General features: G+C 44.0%; 1 protein-coding gene across 1 annotated transcript in view; it reads left to right on the top strand.

The window, feature by feature from the left end:
- VWA3B (von Willebrand factor A domain containing 3B) overlaps window positions 1-17,597 on the top strand; it is a 254,156-nt gene that overhangs the window by 28,752 nt on the left and 207,807 nt on the right. Inside the window, exons 4-6 of the mRNA XM_089693477.1 lie at window positions 1,268-1,424; window positions 6,139-6,308; window positions 6,782-6,870. Coding sequence (XP_089549603.1) covers window positions 1,268-1,424; window positions 6,139-6,308; window positions 6,782-6,870 — 416 coding nt within the window. The remainder of the gene's footprint in view (window positions 1-1,267; window positions 1,425-6,138; window positions 6,309-6,781; window positions 6,871-17,597) is intronic.

Genomic DNA, 17,597 nt, shown 5'->3' with positions numbered 1-17,597 from the left:
TACCTGAAAGTCCTTCACTGTGTACAGCCAAAGCAGAATATATCAAAATAGGGGAGACAAATAGCCACCCACTTTGTGCCACCAAACCAACATATATCAAGTTAGGGAGGGGGGAACAAAAGCTGCAGATCAATCACAGCAGTGATACCGATAGTTATCTCTGTTCACCCCATGTGCATTCCAACCCATGAAAAGGCAAATCTGGCACCCTGCCCATCTCAAGTGGGCTAAATAGTGTCCCAATTGGATCTCCCCAGAAGCAACACCGCTCCCGCTGGTGGCCTTGGGCTAAACACCCTGTCTGGCATTTTTATTTATTATTTTATTGCTGTCACTGACACCAGTGTTGGGGGGTATTACTGCAGAATCAAGTTAATAGCACAACTATTTACTTACAAAATGTTCTATTTCTTGATTAAGATTGTGAAGTAGACATTGGGGATGATTTACTAAAACTGGAGCATACAGACTCTGGTCCAGCTGTGCATAGTGACCAATCAACATCTAACTTCAGCTTTTTGAGCTTTGACAATAAAACATAGAAGCTGATTAGATACTATGCACAGTTTTAGCAGATCCCCTTCATTTTGTTTTATATATATGGCATTCACAATTTCTTGCAAACATTTTTCGCCACATTGGTTGTCTACCCCTGACCTAAGGGGAACAGTGGGAGTCTGTCTCTGGAATACTGTATCAGTTCTATAAAGCAGTTCACTATTTGCAGTAGCTGATCTTTACGCTGTCATTGATGAGCACAGGAGTCTCCATTCAATTTGTACACAATACAGAGGTCTCCTGCATATTATTGACTTTTCTGCTTCAATGTTTTTAGCCTTTAGTGTTGGGCTATTTTCCTTATTGCTCAAATGTTCTTTACCTCTTGCTGGTCAAATGTTCTTGACACTTTTTCCCTTAGGATCGAATGTTAGAGAATGTTACAGACAATGGACAAAAAACTGACATTTTACGCATTTCAGATTATAAACATTGCAGGCATTATTCCTGGTGTGTGCAAAAATGCTGAGACATTCTCACAGCAATTTTTTTTAACTAGACCCCTATTTAATAATTCACAGAAAGTATTGTTCTTTTTCTGATATTGTATTTAGGTCATACCATGCTGTCAGTTTTAATGCTCTTTTATTCACTCCTAAACATCCATGAAGGTGGAATCTGAATCCGTGAGATATGGATCTAACAAGAACTTTGCATCATCCTTCACCCTCTGTAAGCACTTCTCAATCAGTTGTGGTATGTTTTGTAGGGTCTCTCAGGAACCAGTGAAGTGGCATCAGAAAGTTATTCAAGTCACTCAGCATTCCATACAGCAAGCTGTAGAGTGGATTTGGAATCTTCAGCACTCCCCAGTGGTCAAAGCGGATAGTGCAGTTGAAGCTCTATCAGAAGTCCTGGATGACCAGGTTGTAAATGTACTCACATGTAAATGTATTAATGTACTATTTTCTATCAGATAATTATATGGTAAAGTGTATTGCGTGTTTTGTAAGTGGAGTGTTCTGATAGTTGTGAAATGTTATGAGGTTATAGCAATTAGACGTAATAACAGAGTAACAATATTCCTGGCCTAATCAGGTTTTGCCTCCTTTCAGGCAATTGTAGGCTATCAGATAACCAATGTGACTCTTGCAGTCCCTGGCCTTGTAATTTGAAATGTGATCTCACATATAATATTGAATTGTTACTTGATAGCTAAGACTGTGACCATTTTTTATGAAAGTGTTCAGCGATGATATATGTTGTGCAAGAATTACCTACAAGCAATTTAAGAGTTTTTTGACAATGGTAATGAAAATGTTGAGCCTACAAAACTGCAATAATACCTGCATGCAAGCCAAGAATATTAATATTTAAATGTTTAAAGTCGGATTTTTCATCTGTTTGCAAGTACAAACTTAAAGGGTTAGTCCAGTTTAGGCCTCATGCACATGGGACGTTTGGTAACTCTCCTAAAAGCCTTTCCTCCTGGCAGTAGTGTTTTGGCAGAAAAAAACACCTGATGCTTATGAAAGTGTGTAACATGTTAAGGCACGTTTACAGGCCAGGGGCGGACTGACCCTTTGGAAGCTCAGGCACTGCCCGAGGGCTCGGGGTCAGTAGGGGGCCCCATGAGATGTACAAAAAAGGAGGGTTGTGAAAAGAGATTCACAGAAAAGCGGCTACATAATGAACAGAACGTGACACTAAGGGAATCATTTCCAAAAATTATGCTTTATTACACACAAATGAATATGACATATGGGCATTCGCCCTGGTTTACCATCACCTCAGTATGAGACAATACACACAGACCTAAAACCATTTAAAATGACACAAAAACCGGTCTAAATGTATGTGTAGCAGGGAAAATGGCTACATGAGTCTAGTGTCCCTGCAACACAAACACACAGGTGAACACTTCCCTAGGGAGGTGTATCCAAAAATTATGCCATGGGCATACCATAATAGAGGATATGAGGGATTAAACAGTAACCATAATGGCAAATCCCTATCAAGAAATCCAAAAAATTATGCTATAGATATATATCACATGTATGCAATGGAGCAAGCACAATATGCGTCAAAAAGGAGAGTAGCAGGCCTCAGGCCTGTATGAAGGAAGACATAAATGTCAAATATATTGTACAATACATTCCTGTGCCGGCACAAGTGGTTGGGGCCCATTCATCTGTAATATAGATAGCTGTTTCCTAGAGCTCTTGGATGGGAATATGCCCCATTTATTTCCAGGATGGAGAAAAAGATGCACACAGCAGCACTCTGCTTGAAATGGTTTCTTCACCACTACATGTGGACTATACACCACTTTTTGTAGGAAAAAACAAGACACATCCCAAAGACTCTTCTGCCTGTTGAAATATATATGGTATATCTTGTTTCCTATACAAAGCACCATGATGTCCCCATCCTGTAGTGAAACAAACAATATGTGGGAAGTCACTGACAGAGCTCACACTCTATAGAAGATATATAGGTCATATAGATCACAGAGGACCATATATCTAATGTCCTGCAACAATCCACTCACCACCTGTGCTATGGATAACAGGAATGAAAGAGAAATCCTTCATAGGTACTGCCATACAGGGCCAAGGCGGCCAAGGAACCACCGCTGACATCCGCCGATATACCGCGGGTTCCAGCCCCTTCTCGGCGCTTGTGCTGCTTAGGCTTGCCTCATGGCTTGTGAAGATGGCTTCCTCCTAATGGGTCAGCGTGCGTTCCACCTAGTGCGCATGACCGGAAGTGACGTATCTGACGTATGACGTCAACGCGTTTCGCCGATGGGCGTATCTCACTCAGCTTCGTCAGGACCAATGACATTGACTGACGAAGCTGAGTGAGATACGCCCATCGGCGAAACGCGTTGACGTCATACGTCAGATACGTCACTTCCGGTCATGCGCACTAGGTGGAACGCACGCTGACCCATTAGGAGGAAGCCATCTTCACAAGCCATGAGGCAAGCCTAAGCAGCACAAGCGCCGAGAAGGGGCTGGAACCCGCGGTATATCGGCGGATGTCAGCGGTGGTTCCTTGGCCGCCTTGGCCCTGTATGGCAGTACCTATGAAGGATTTCTCTTTCATTCCTGTTATCCATAGCACAGGTGGTGAGTGGATTGTTGCAGGACATTAGATATATGGTCCTCTGTGATCTATATGACCTATATATCTTCTATAGAGTGTGAGCTCTGTCAGTGACTTCCCACATATTATTTGTTTCACTACAGGATGGGGACATCATGGTGCTTTGTATAGGAAACAAGATATACCATATATATTTCAACAGGCAGAAGAGTCTTTGGGATGTGTCTTGTTTTTTCCTACAAAAAGTGGTGTATAGTCCACATGTAGTGGTGAAGAAACCATTTCAAGCAGAGTGCTGCTGTGTGCATCTTTTTCTCCATCCTGGAAATAAATGGGGCATATTCCCATCCAAGAGCTCTAGGAAACAGCTATCTATATTACAGATGAATGGGCCCCAACCACTTGTGCCGGCACAGGAATGTATTGTACAATATATTTGACATTTATGTCTTCCTTCATACAGGCCTGAGGCCTGCTACTCTCCTTTTTGACGCATATTGTGCTTGCTCCATTGCATACATGTGATATATATCTATAGCATAATTTTTTGGATTTCTTGATAGGGATTTGCCATTATGGTTACTGTTTAATCCCTCATATCCTCTATTATGGTATGCCCATGGCATAATTTTTGGATACACCTCCCTAGGGAAGTGTTCACCTGTGTGTTTGTGTTGCAGGGACACTAGACTCATGTAGCCATTTTCCCTGCTACACATACATTTAGACCGGTTTTTGTGTCATTTTAAATGGTTTTAGGTCTGTGTGTATTGTCTCATACTGAGGTGATGGTAAACCAGGGCGAATGCCCATATGTCATATTCATTTGTGTGTAATAAAGCATAATTTTTGGAAATTATTCCCTTAGTGTCACGTTCTGTTCATTATGTAGCCGCTTTTCTGTGAATCTCTTTTCACAACCCTCCTTTTTTGTATGCCTCTTTTGGCTACTGAATGGAGACCATACATTGGGTGACACGTTAATGTATTTAATAACCTCTTTAATAACTATCTTAGTATATTGGCCCCATGAGATGTCCCTGGTACCTTTTTCATAGGCTTTTGTGAGTTTGGGCAAGGACACAGGGGCCCCATGATCCCCTTTTGCCCAGGGGCCCCATGAGTTGTCAGTCCGCCCCTGTTTAGGTCCGCCCCCTTTAAGTTTGCTAAATGCTCCCAGCATTAACAAGCTCTAACAAGTGTTAACACATGTTAACAAGCATCAAGCATTTTTTTTCTGCCAAAACGCCACTGCTCCTGGACACACTGGTAGTGATTTTTTTTCCTGCCTCTAAAAGCCCCTACCACTAAATGCTGCAGAGTTTATGTGTGTGTGTGGACAAATAGGATAACATGCAGGGGAGTTTAGAGGCAGGAAAAAAAATGTCTGATGACCCTAGGAGCAGTTGAAAAAACATCCATTGTGCATGAGGCCTAATAGACCCCTTGGCCCCCACTGTACTTGCCTCTGGGGTTGCTGAGCTGTCAGCACACCTACTCTTCTACTTCTTCTTCATGCATTGCTTCTGGAATGGACCAAAGGGATTCACTGTGATGGCCCTGGCTAATCAGAATCGATTTGTTCTGTCCTGCAAGAGGAGAGAAGAGTGGAGATTTTAAAGTCCAATGCAAAGATTTTGAGGGAGGTTTTGAGCAGATGATTACACAAGATGACCATATTGATTCTGCCCCCAGCAGGCATCGTGCAGTACTGAACAGCTGTGGACAGTAACTGCCCCAGGAGTCTTACTGGTAATTTTGCCAACAGGAATGAACTATTATAAACTCCAGTGCTGGAATTCTTTAACGATGGGTTGAAGATATGATTCACTGGGGCCCAACTGAGGGTTGAGTCATTCATTCGGTCCTTTTGATGGCAAGATTTACAATATTCATCTGCCTTAATACAAATTTTTTGCAGGAGGCATATTTTAGTATATATCAGTCTCCATGGGTATTAATATGTATCACCTCTAACACTGAGCGAGAAATTTTGTTGGGGTTTAAAACAGGAAACAGAGATGAATCCTTAGTGACGGTCTGGAAGATTTTCCTCCGTTGAGATTTAACAAACTGTTGGGTGACAAGACTTAAGAAATCCCATTTCAATTGCTGGCATTTACATTAGTCTCAAGGCTGATATATGAATTGCTAGTATTGATCTGTTTCTAATTGCCATTTATTAAGGATTACAATAAACCTGTCTATATATCATTTGCTCACAAATGACTATTTGCATCTCATATCTAGTGCTGCCTTTGGCTAGATAGTTCGTGGTTGCATGAAAATTGCAGGGCTAGGAATGATGCATGGATTAGTCTGAACCAGCTAAATGTCCTAAAAGGTATCAAACCCTATACAGATAACATGTACTTTTTGTCTTAGTTAAACACTACCTTGAGTATTCTGCCTATTTGTATAGTCAGGCTAGGATGTCTTATTCTTCTTATTCTTATATCATTATTTTCGAAAATACCTTTCTTGTCAAACTGAAATGGCTCTAATAATACTTATTTTGGCATACTACAGGTGGATGCTGCATATTATTTCTGTGTGGGAGATGTCCCTATGGAAAAGATACAGCACTTACTAACTGGTATTGAGAACAGTCCATGTCCTCTTCATGTCGTCTGCTATAACCCTCACAAAATGGAATGCATGATGATGATGAGGGAGTTAAGTCTTCGAACATCTGGAAGGTAAAATCTGTAACCTAATATCCTGCATAAATGTAATATACAATGATAAGCTTCTGATGTAAATTATTTTATCAATGAATAATATAAAATGTTATTAAAATAATTTAAAAGCAGTTTATCAAGCTGGAAAAGAGCATAGACTAATAAATGCAGAGGTGAGTGAACTAAGGAGTGTCTGAGAATGGAGACAAACTGTGCTTACTTAGATTGCATTCCTAGCAATCAATGTATTATTAATTACAGTATTATGTGAACATGTTTATGTTGTGTACATACAAATGTAATAGCAATAGCTCCACTGGAAGTTTTTGTATAATAGTATGCATCTTGAATATATTTGGCAGCATACAGTAGTTGTCCTGCTATTGAGTAATGTTTACCCCAGGCATAAAGTATATGAACATTTTTTCAGGTAATCGTAACTTGTGTGTACACACGTCAGAAGAAAAAAAAAGTTTTCCATTCTTTTCTAGGTTCCACGTTTGTTTAGAAGAAATGTTACGACAAGATAATAAGAATTCAGAAATGTCCAAAGTAACAACAACTGATAAAGATTGCCCAGGTATAGCCACCTTTTTTTTTCTACTTGAAAACTTATTATCAGTGTACATGTAAGTGAATGTGATGTAATGTAGAAAAACATATTTTGCTCCTATTGATATATGTAGTATTTATTTTCTCTATCAATTAGCAAATGTGTAACAGTATATGAATTAAGGAATTTGTAAGTAGGTGCACATTTGTTCATAGGTTTGTTCATAAGTTTGTAATTATACAGGTAGGCAGGGCAGAAACCAATAACCAACCCACACTGCACTCCAAAACACTCAGCATACCCAAACATCTACCCCAAATACATTCAGCACACAACATTCACCTTTTTATCCTTAGCACTGCAATACAGCCCATTACAATCAGCACACTGCACAATGTACCTTGCTACAATTAACACACCAATCTATACATCCTAATACACTCAGCACACTGACTGCACCATACAAAGGGTTGCCAATAGGGGGGTACAGGCAGGCCACTGTCCCAGGCCCTCCTGCTGACCTGATGAGGCCCAGGATGGCCAGTGTAGTGTCATACAGGACCTGGACCCCATCATGTCTAATGGCTGCCCCTGGGATCCTGCTGAAAACTCATGAAGAGAAGAAGAAACCCCTGTCCACCAGTCTCTGAGTGAGCGATGAAGGGACTAAAGGCAGAGACTGCCTATTCAACTCTCTCAGTAGAGAGGAAGTGTGTGCATGTTGGCCCAATCACTACTAGAGCTTCACTTCTCTTCTGGGACAGCTCGGGTACTTAGATGACACCAGATGACCTTGTGTTTAGATTTCCTCCCTTTCCTTGATCTATGGATCCATATGTTGGCTCTTATATGTTGGGGCACTGAAAGGTATGGCTCATTGCATCATGGGTGGGTGCTGTGTGCTGGACTGTATGTACTTTGGACCTCTGTACTGTGTATGTTATATGCAGCTGACCCCTGGACTCTGTGTGTTAATCACTCCTGACTCCTACATTCTGTACGATACACACTCCTGACCTCACACTACATACATTACTCACATTCCTGATACCTGCACTCTATACATTACATACTTATTACCCCTGTGCTCTGTACATAGGCTGTCCCACTGTTAGCACAATTTGCTGCACCCACTATTAGCGACCACCTCATTTTTCTCCTTTGGCTACCCAAGGGTTCCTCAAAATTTTGACTCCCCTGTGGTGGGGTCCTTCGCCAAGTAAGCTCTATAGGGCCTCATTATTCCACTACATTCAGCATACCACACCATGCATCTTGCTACACTTGACATATGGATCTTTACACCCCAATACACTCAGTACAATGTACTAAACCCCTTGCTGCATTTAGCACACTGCAGCATACACCCTAATACACTCAGCACGCTGCATCAGATATTTCACTGCACTTGGCACCTCAATCTTTACACCCCAATACATTCGACACCTTGCACCACACATCTCACTATGCTTAGAAAACCAATCTGTACACTGTGCTGCTGTACATCTCGCTACACTTAGCACAATGATCTACACACCCCAATATACTCGGCATACTGCAACATACACAGGCCCATTGATGAAGGCGGGGGGGTACAGGTAGCTCTCCCAAACATATCATTACATGTAATTCACCCTTTTGTACACCCTATACACTCAGCACACTGCAATATACACATGCCCATTGATGAAGGCGGGAAGGGGCGGGTACAGGCAGCCCTCCCATACAGGGCCCCCCCTGCTGACCTTGCTGGCACATTCTACCATACTTTTCCATTTGCTGTTTGCATACACCTACCACATCTTATACTTGTACTTCAGAGGCCCAGCAGTGGATCAGAAAACTGTCGCTGAGACAAAAATGGAGATGTACTTTAATGTTTATATACCACATAATAATCAGTGTACATATACAACATGTATAATCCGTACAATTAAGTGCTTGTTTCTTCAGCACTTTGCACAATAGGTCATTAACAATATTGCACTTTTAACAATGTGATCAGTGGTGTATCTAGGTTTTGTGCTGCCCTAGGCAACACAGAATTTGCCCCCCCCCCCCCCCCCCCGGAGAGAGCCTGATATTGACCAACAACACCCCTGCCCCCCCAACCCGATAGCCTTCCACTACCATTGCCCCCATACACTGGCAACTCCCCTCCCAGCAAGGGAGAGAAAGGCACCCACCTTCACAGCTCTGGACATCCCCGGGAACGAGAGTCAAGCAGCCCGCAGACTCTCAGATCCCACCTGGTCCCCAAGCCACAAGTTTCCCTTCTTTTATCCTTTCTACCAGGGGGGCGGTGCTGCCCCTCTAAAAAATGTCGCCCTAGGCAAATGCCTTGTTTGCCTTGTGGTAAATACTCCCCTGAATGTAATATGTAGCACAGGGAACATCAGCTTCCCTTATGAGACACTTTCAGATAAAACATAAGCTGTTGTGCCATGCTAAATATCACCCAATGACTTTGTTACTAACATACACTATATATTGCCAAAAGTATTGGGGCCAAAAGTATTAGGTTTAGGAGTTTGTCTATGGGAATGTTTACCTCTGCTCAAGGTAGAGAGACCCCCAATCTCCAAGCACAACTCCTTCTGTAGGTTCCAGCCCAGCTTGTGTGCTGCATAGATGAGAACAAAGGATGTCCGATCGGCTGCACTCCAAACAATCCACTTTATTGAACCAAGATAAAACCAATACAAACAGTGTATTGGACCTGGATCCAGCCCACTGACTCTACCTCCCCTGCTGCACTCTCCTATGGAGGTCTCACCTGGACCCACTCACCCAGGCCTAACGGTCGTAAAGGTGGTGGGGTTGGTCTGCTCCTGTCACCGCAGAGCACCTTCCGAGTCCTCCCAAACCCCCCCTCCCTATCCTTCTCCTCCTTCGAGGCCCACTGCCTCCGACTATTCTCCCCAACCCCCCTGAAGATTGCTGTGATATACCGGCCTCCTGGATCCATACCCCGCTTCCTGGATGACTTCTCCTCCTGGCTGCCCTTCTTCCTCTCCTCTGAGCTACCCACCATAATTCTTGGGGATTTTAACATCCCTGTCAACCTCGACAACCCGGACACAGCCCGTCTCCTCCACCTAACCTCCTCCTTTGCACTTGCACAGTGCATACAATCCACCACCCACTCCGACGGAAATATCCTTGATCTTGTCTTCTCCAACCGATGTGCTCCCCACAACCTCACTAACACCCCCTTCCCTCTCTCTGACCACAACCTGATCACCTTCTCTATCTCCTCGTCCTCCAACGCCTACCCCTCCAAATGTCACACTACTACCAGCCGTAACCTCCGCAACCTTAACCCTGCCTCCTTCCACTCTGCAGCTGATCAACTCCACGACCGCATCCTCCCCCTGTCCTGCCCCGACTTGGCTTTGACCACCTACAACAATGCGCTCTCAACAGCCCTTGACTCACTAGCGCCTTTAACCACACGCAACACCAGACCCCGACCGCTCCAGCCCTGGCAGACTGATCACACCAAAACCCTCAAACGACAAAGTCGTGCCCTGGAGCGACTATGGCGCAAAACCAAATCCAAACAAGCCTTCACCCGCTACAAATCTGCCTTCCGCACCTACACCTCCTCCCTCCATGCTGCCAAACAGGCCTACTTCTTGACCCTCATCAAGGCCCTCTCCTCCAATCCTCGCCGACTCTTCTCTGCCTTCAACTCTCTACTCTCTCCACCCCCACCTCCACCCAGCACCTCACTCACTGCCCTTGAGATTGCCAATCACTTCAAAAACAAAATTGACACAATCCGCAAGGACATTGCCGCAACTCACACGCCCTCTCAACCTGTCCCCTCTCACACAGCTACCCCCTTATCCCCCCTCCCCCTCGACATAACCCGCAGGGACTTCGTCGCTGCTCAAACTCTCTCCAACCCCCTTCACCCTCACTCAGCTACCCCCTCATCACCCCTCTCCCACGGCCCCACCACTGCTCTGACCTCCTCTTCCACCCCACCCTACATTCCTCATACTGAAGCTCCCCCAACACTCCACACCTTTGACCTTACTACCATCGAGGAAGTCTCCAAGACCCTCTCTGATGCCCGCCTCACCACCTGCCCCCTCGACCCTATCCCCTCACAACTCCTACGACCTTCCTCCTCCTCCATCCTACGCTCCCTCACCCACATCTTCAATCTCTCCCTCTCCTCAGGCACTCTCCCCTCCCCTCTGAAACATGCACACATCACCCCCATACTTAAAAAGCCCTCCCTGGACCCCAATGACCCGAACAACCTCAGACCCATCTCCCTGCTCCCATTTACATCTAAACTCCTCGAGCGCCTAGTCTACACCCGCCTATGCTCTCACCTCAACGACAACAACCTCCTCGATCCCCTACAGTCCGGCTTCCGTCCCCTACACTCCACCGAAACTGCCTTACTCAAACTCTCCAACGACCTGCTAACCGCCAAAGCTAATGGACACTATTCAGTGCTCCTACTCCTTGACCTCTCTGCGGCCTTCGACACAGTCGACCACCCCCTCCTCCTCAAAAAACTACACTCCCTCGGCCTCAGAGATTCTGCTCTCTCCTGGATCTCATCCTACCTGTCACAACGCTCTTTCAGCGTTACCTATAATGCTACCACCTCCCCCTCACTCCCCCTCTCTGTTGGGGTCCCTCAAGGCTCTGTCCTCGGGCCCCTTCTCTTCTCCATCTATACCTCCTCCCTTGGCCAACTCATACACTCTCACGGCTTCAACTACCACCTCTATGCCGACGACACACAAATCTATCTCTCAACCCCCCACCTCACCCCCTTGGTCTCAGCCCGAATCACACACCTACTGAGCGACATATCAGACTGGATGTCGCTCCACTTCCTTAAATTGAACCTCTCCAAAACCGAGTTTCTTGTCTTCCCCCCAGCCCGGACACCACCCCCCATTGATTTCTCCGTCACATCCAACAACGCTACCATCAAACCCGCCCTGCAGGCCAGAGTACTGGGTGTCATTCTGGACTCCAACCTATCCTTCCAGCCCCAAGTCCAATCTTTAACAAACTCGTGCAGACTCCACCTCCGCAACATCGCCAAAATCCGCACGTTCCTAACCCCAGAAACCACTAAACAGCTCATCCACTCCCTCATCATATCACGACTCGACTACTGCAACTCCCTCCTCACTGGCCTGCCTCGCCGCTGGCTATCCCCTCTTCAGTCCATCCTGAACACGGCTGCCAGACTCATTCACCTTTCCAACCGCTCTGTCTCCGCCACCCCCCTCTGCCAATCCCTCCACTGGCTTCCGATTGCGCAACGGATCAAATTCAAAATCCTAACGCTGACGTACAAAGCTGTCCACCATACTGCCCCGAACTACATCACTGACCTAATATCCAAGTACCGCCCAGCACGCACACTCCGCTCCTCACAAGACCTCCTTCTCTCTAGTTCCCTGGTCTCCTCCTCCCATGCCCGCCTCCAGGACTTCTCCAGGGTGTCACCCATCCTCTGGAACTCCCTGCCCCAACCCATCAGATTATCACCTACTCTCCTCTCCTTTAGGCGCACCCTGAAAACCCATCTCTTCAGGGAAGCCTACCCCACCCCCTGCTAACTTGCCTCCCTCCTCCACTCTTCCTACCACTCCATCCCCCACAGCTATCTCCTCCTGTGCCACCACCCCCTCCCTCCTAGATTGTAAGCTCGAAAGAGCAGGGCCCTCGATCCCCTCATGTTTTGCATTGTATTGGTATTGTTCTGTCTCCCTTTGTAATGTACAGCGCTGAGCGAACTATTGGCGCTTTATAAATACTGTATAATAATAATAATAATAATAATAATAAATACAGTGGGGGACTGGCAGGTAAACGCATTTCATGCTAAAGACAGCGTTTATTCGTTACCCAGTGGACCCATGTACAAAGTGTTGGTTTTAAGCGCCAGCAACAGCTGTTCCTTCTAATCAACACTGGGTAAAGACAGTTCTACAACTAACAACAATTTTAACATCCCCAAAGTGCAATGCACAAAATCCAACATACCAACCACAGGACATGTGTTAGAATTCCTCATGTCGCACAATGGAGATGGAAAAATAAAACTGAAAATAAAGCTGTAAAGAATGTATGGGAAGAAGAAACAAAAAACAACATACCATGAAGAAAGCACCACATCATGTATAAATGTACGTATATTGGATTTATCCCAAATAAGAAGATCTACAAATTATAAAAATAGACATGCCTCAGATCAATAACAAGGTCTCTGTCCTTTCCTCACCTTCCCAGATATAATAAAGGCCAAAAAGGCCAATAAGGCAATGGAACAGCCAGAGACACAGAGAATAATCAAAAAAGATCAGCACCAAGTAAACACATGTAGTCAAAAAGTTGGCAAAACATAATCACATCAGAAGGGAAGGGGTGAGTCCATGGCTGGGCAAGGAAGTCACTCATACAAAGGGCCAGGTTTTCACCCTCTCTTGCCAACCTCTACATGGTTTGCTGGGAGAGGGTGAATATAATTGGACCTGGCAACCCGTTCTGTCCCTACATCCAGTTTTTCAGGCGTTACATAGATGATTTGATCTTCATCTGTTTCGTTGAGCTCTGGGATTTGGAAGGTTTTTTGTTGTATCTCAACGACCATGAACTTAACCTCAGCTTCACTGGACAGATGGGCGATCATAGTATTAATTTCTTGGATGTCACACTGAGGGGTTGTGAGGGTGCAGTTGTCACCAATTTGTACAGGAAACCCTTCTCAGGCAATATCATTGTAAGAGCTGACTCAGGACATCCCAAACACGCAGAGGAAATCCCATAGGACAGTTCCTACGATTGCATAGGATTGTAATAAGGATGAACATTTCAATAGAGAGGTGACACACATGAGGGATCGCTTTCTACAGAGAGGTTTTCCGGTGCCCATGATAGATCGTGCTGTGGGTATAGCTAACAATACTGACAGGAACAACTTATTAATAACAAAGGAAAGGTGTAGTTCCAGGCAGGGACCACCAGTTTTCTTCACTGCTTTCAGCCTAGAGTTTGGGAGGATTAAAAGGATCATTGATCGGTATCTTCCCATACTTCTGAGTGATGACATATTTGCACAAATATTGTCCCATGGTACTAAAATTGTTTCTCGACTTGCACCAACTTTGGCCAATACTCTGTCATCTAGCTATTTCTCCTCTAGAAAAACTCAGAGAACATGGCTGAAGTTTAAGGGTAACTATATAGACGGTTATCCCTTTTGCTCCTGTATTAAGAAAGGGTAGGAATTTAGATCCACGGTTACTGGCACAGTTTACAGGATCAAGAACTTTATCAACTGTAATACTAAGCATGTAATATATATGATCACCTGTAGAATTTGTCAAGTACAATATGTTATATAGGTCGACTAGGAGGCTACGAGATCGCCTCCATGATCATGTTAATGACATGCAAAAGAATCATTCTATCAAAGTCGCTAATCATTTTAACAGTGCTCATGGAGGTGACCTTAGTGCTTTGAACATACAGGGCACCAAGAGGGGGGGAGATGGCTTTAGATTGCTGTGCAAACATTAAATCTTTCGGGTATTTTTCTTTGTGTGCAGGTATTCCTAATGGTTTGTATTTTGAATGGGACCTTACCCATTTTTATGATTGACTTCCTTGCCCAGCCATGGCCTCACCCCCTCCCTCTCTGATGTGATTATGTTTTACCAGATTTTTGACTACATGTGTTTACTTGATGCTGATCTTTTTTTATTATTCTCTGTGTCTCTGCCTGTTCCATCGCCTTACTGGCCTTTATTATATCTGGGATGGTGAGGAAAGGACAGAGACCTTGTTATTGATCTGGGGCATATCTATTTTTATAATTTGTATATCTTGTTATTTAGGATAAATCCAATATACATACGTTTATACATGATATGGTGTTTTCTTCATGGTATGTTGTTTTTTGTTTCTTCTTCCCATACATTCTTTACAGCTTTCCTTTCATTTTTATTTTTGCCATCTCCATTGTGTGACGCGGGAATTCTTGCATATATCCTGTGATTCATGTGTTGGATTTTGTGCGTTGCACTTTGGGTATATTAAAATTGTTGTTAGTTGCAGAACTGTCTTTACCTTTAAATCAGTTTGGTGTAGCAGGAGGTGGACCCAGTGTTGATTAGGAGGAACAGCTGTTGCTGGTGCTTAAAACCAACACTTTGTACATGGGTCCACTGGGTAATGAATAAGCGCTGTCTTTAGCGTGAAACACGTTTACCTGCCAGTCCCAACTGTATTTCCACTGTCTGTATTGGTTTTAACTTGGTTCAATAAGGTGGATTATTTGAGTGCAGCTGATTGGATGTCCTTTGTGTCTATGGGAATGTTTGACCATTCTTCTGTGATTTCTCTGCATTTGTGAGGTCAGGCACTGATGTCGGATGAGAAGGCATGGCTTGCAGTCTCAAAGGTGTTCTATTGGGTTGAGGTCAGGACTTTGTGCAGGCCAGTCAAGTTCCTCCACCCCACACTTGTTCATCCATGTCTTTTATGGACCTTGTTTTGTGCACTGGTGTGCAGTCATGTTCGAACAGGAAAGGGCCATCCCCAAACTGTTCCCACAAAGTTGGGAAAATGAAATTGTCCAAAATGTCTTGGTATGCTGATGCCTTAAGAGTTCCCTTCCCTGGAACTAAGGGGCCAAGCCTAAGCCTTGACAAGCAACCCCACACCATAATCCCCCCTCCACTAAACTTTACATTTGGCACAACGCAGTCAGGCAAGTACCTTTCTCCTGGCAACCAGCAAACCCAGACATGTCCATCATAACATCTTCACTGCTCTGTAGTCCAGTGGCACATGCTTTACACCACTGCATCTGTTGCTTTGCATTGCACTTGGTGATGTAAGGCTTGAATGCAGCTGCTCAGCCATGGAAACCCATTCCATGAAGCTCTCTATGCACTGTTGTTGTGCTAATCTGAAGGCCCCACAATGTTTAGAGGTCTATAGCCATTGACTCTGCAGACAGTTGGCGACTTCTGTGCACTGTGCGCTTCAGAATGCACTGACATTTTGTGTGGCCTACCACTTTGTGGATGAGTTGCTGTTGCTCCCAGTTGTTTCCACTTTGTTATAATACAACTAGCAGTTGGAATATTTAGTAGCAAGTACATTTCACAGATAGACTTATTGCATACATGGAAACCTATCACTGTACCACGCTTGAATTCACTGAGCTCCTGAGAGTGACCCATTCTTTCACAAATGTTTACAGAAGCAGTCTGCATGCCTAGGTGCTTGATTTTATACACCTATGGCCATATGGAGGTGATTGGAACACCTGAATCCAATGATTTGGAGGGGTGTACCAATACTTTTGGTAATATAGTGTACATAAACACAGAATTATGCAAAAAATAATAAAATACTTTAAAGTATAACTAAAGGCAAAACTTTATTGTTTAGTTTGGACAGAGTAGAGATGGATTATAATAACTGTCAGGTTTTCATTGGTGTCTATGGCTACATTAGGGAGATTCACCCTCTCTAATTGTCATGTTTACTATTATCATTGAAAGTGAAAGTTAAAGAAAATACCAAATTCTGGGTTTGCCCCAGAAAAGCAGTAGCGGGGAAATCTTCCAATGACGTTGCTTCAAGTGAGGCCTAGTCATTATTGCTCACCTCCACATCACTGGAATGAGTTCTCAAATGCTGAGCTCAGAGCTACTGCATCAGGGGAGAGAAAAAACATGTGAGGAGGTTTGAATCAGAGAAAAAGCTAACTCCTGTGATGGTGGAGGTGAGCAGACTAGGCCTCACTTAGGTATGTCCTAGCAAAATCCTGGGAGTATTCACCTCAGGGTTAATGAGGTATGTAATAGACCTGCAACTATAGCAAGGACAATGTTCAACTTTATTGAGAGCTGCACAGTTCGTTTTTATCTACAGACACCCCTTACCTACATAGACAGTTTTTTTTATAAAGATGAACTAACCCTTTAAAGTAATAATACTCTTTGAAATGATTTACATTAAGCTGACTACATTTGCACATATATAAAATCCTATACAGTGCCTATAGATTTCTTCAACAAATAGAGAATTGTCTTGTGCCTATGTAAAGAACTCAAAGCAGCAGCCCAAGGGGAGTTGCTGCCAGACTGCATTAGCAATGCTGCTCCATGATTTCATTGTATTACTGAAGGTGTCAGAGCAATTTATAATGAGATTAGTCACTGTCAGTGTGCCCTAAAGTGCTGCATGGCCAGTCCCCAGGAATAACTCATCTTTGCTTGAAGTGCATGCCTTGTATGACACCCCTTACAATATCAATTGCTCACACAAATCTAGGGTAACCACCTTGTTCAGTTCTTTGATTGCTTAGACTCAGTTGGTGTCTTAGCTACTTTAAATCAGACAAAGAATTTAGAACTTGTTTAACTTATGTGTCCAGTCTCAAAGAAATGTGGTGGCAACCCCACACATGTTATCCTGTATAAAAGTTAGAGGCTGTAGCAACCAGTTATATGTGGACTGTACTGCTGAAGGCTACATGAAGAAAGAATCACTTTCTAACTGGTTGTAAGCTCCATTTGAAACAGTTTGTAGTCAGTACATCTGTAAACTTGATTACAATGGTTGTAAAGGCTCAAGGTTTTTTATCTTCATGCGTCCCCAGTCCCTCCTAATATTCATCTGAGTCCCTTCCCGATCCAGCGATGTGTATGAGAGCAGCGGTTCTCCAGGAACTCTTTCTCCTCATTGGCTAA

Source organism: Staurois parvus, unplaced genomic scaffold, assembly GCF_062004578.1.
Source record: "Staurois parvus isolate SC_StPar_1 unplaced genomic scaffold, SC_StPar_1.0 ptg000634l, whole genome shotgun sequence".
Lineage (NCBI taxonomy): Eukaryota > Metazoa > Chordata > Amphibia > Anura > Ranidae > Staurois > Staurois parvus.
The sequence above is the reverse complement of the archived record's forward strand: the minus strand, read 5'-3'. Positions and strand labels throughout refer to the sequence as shown.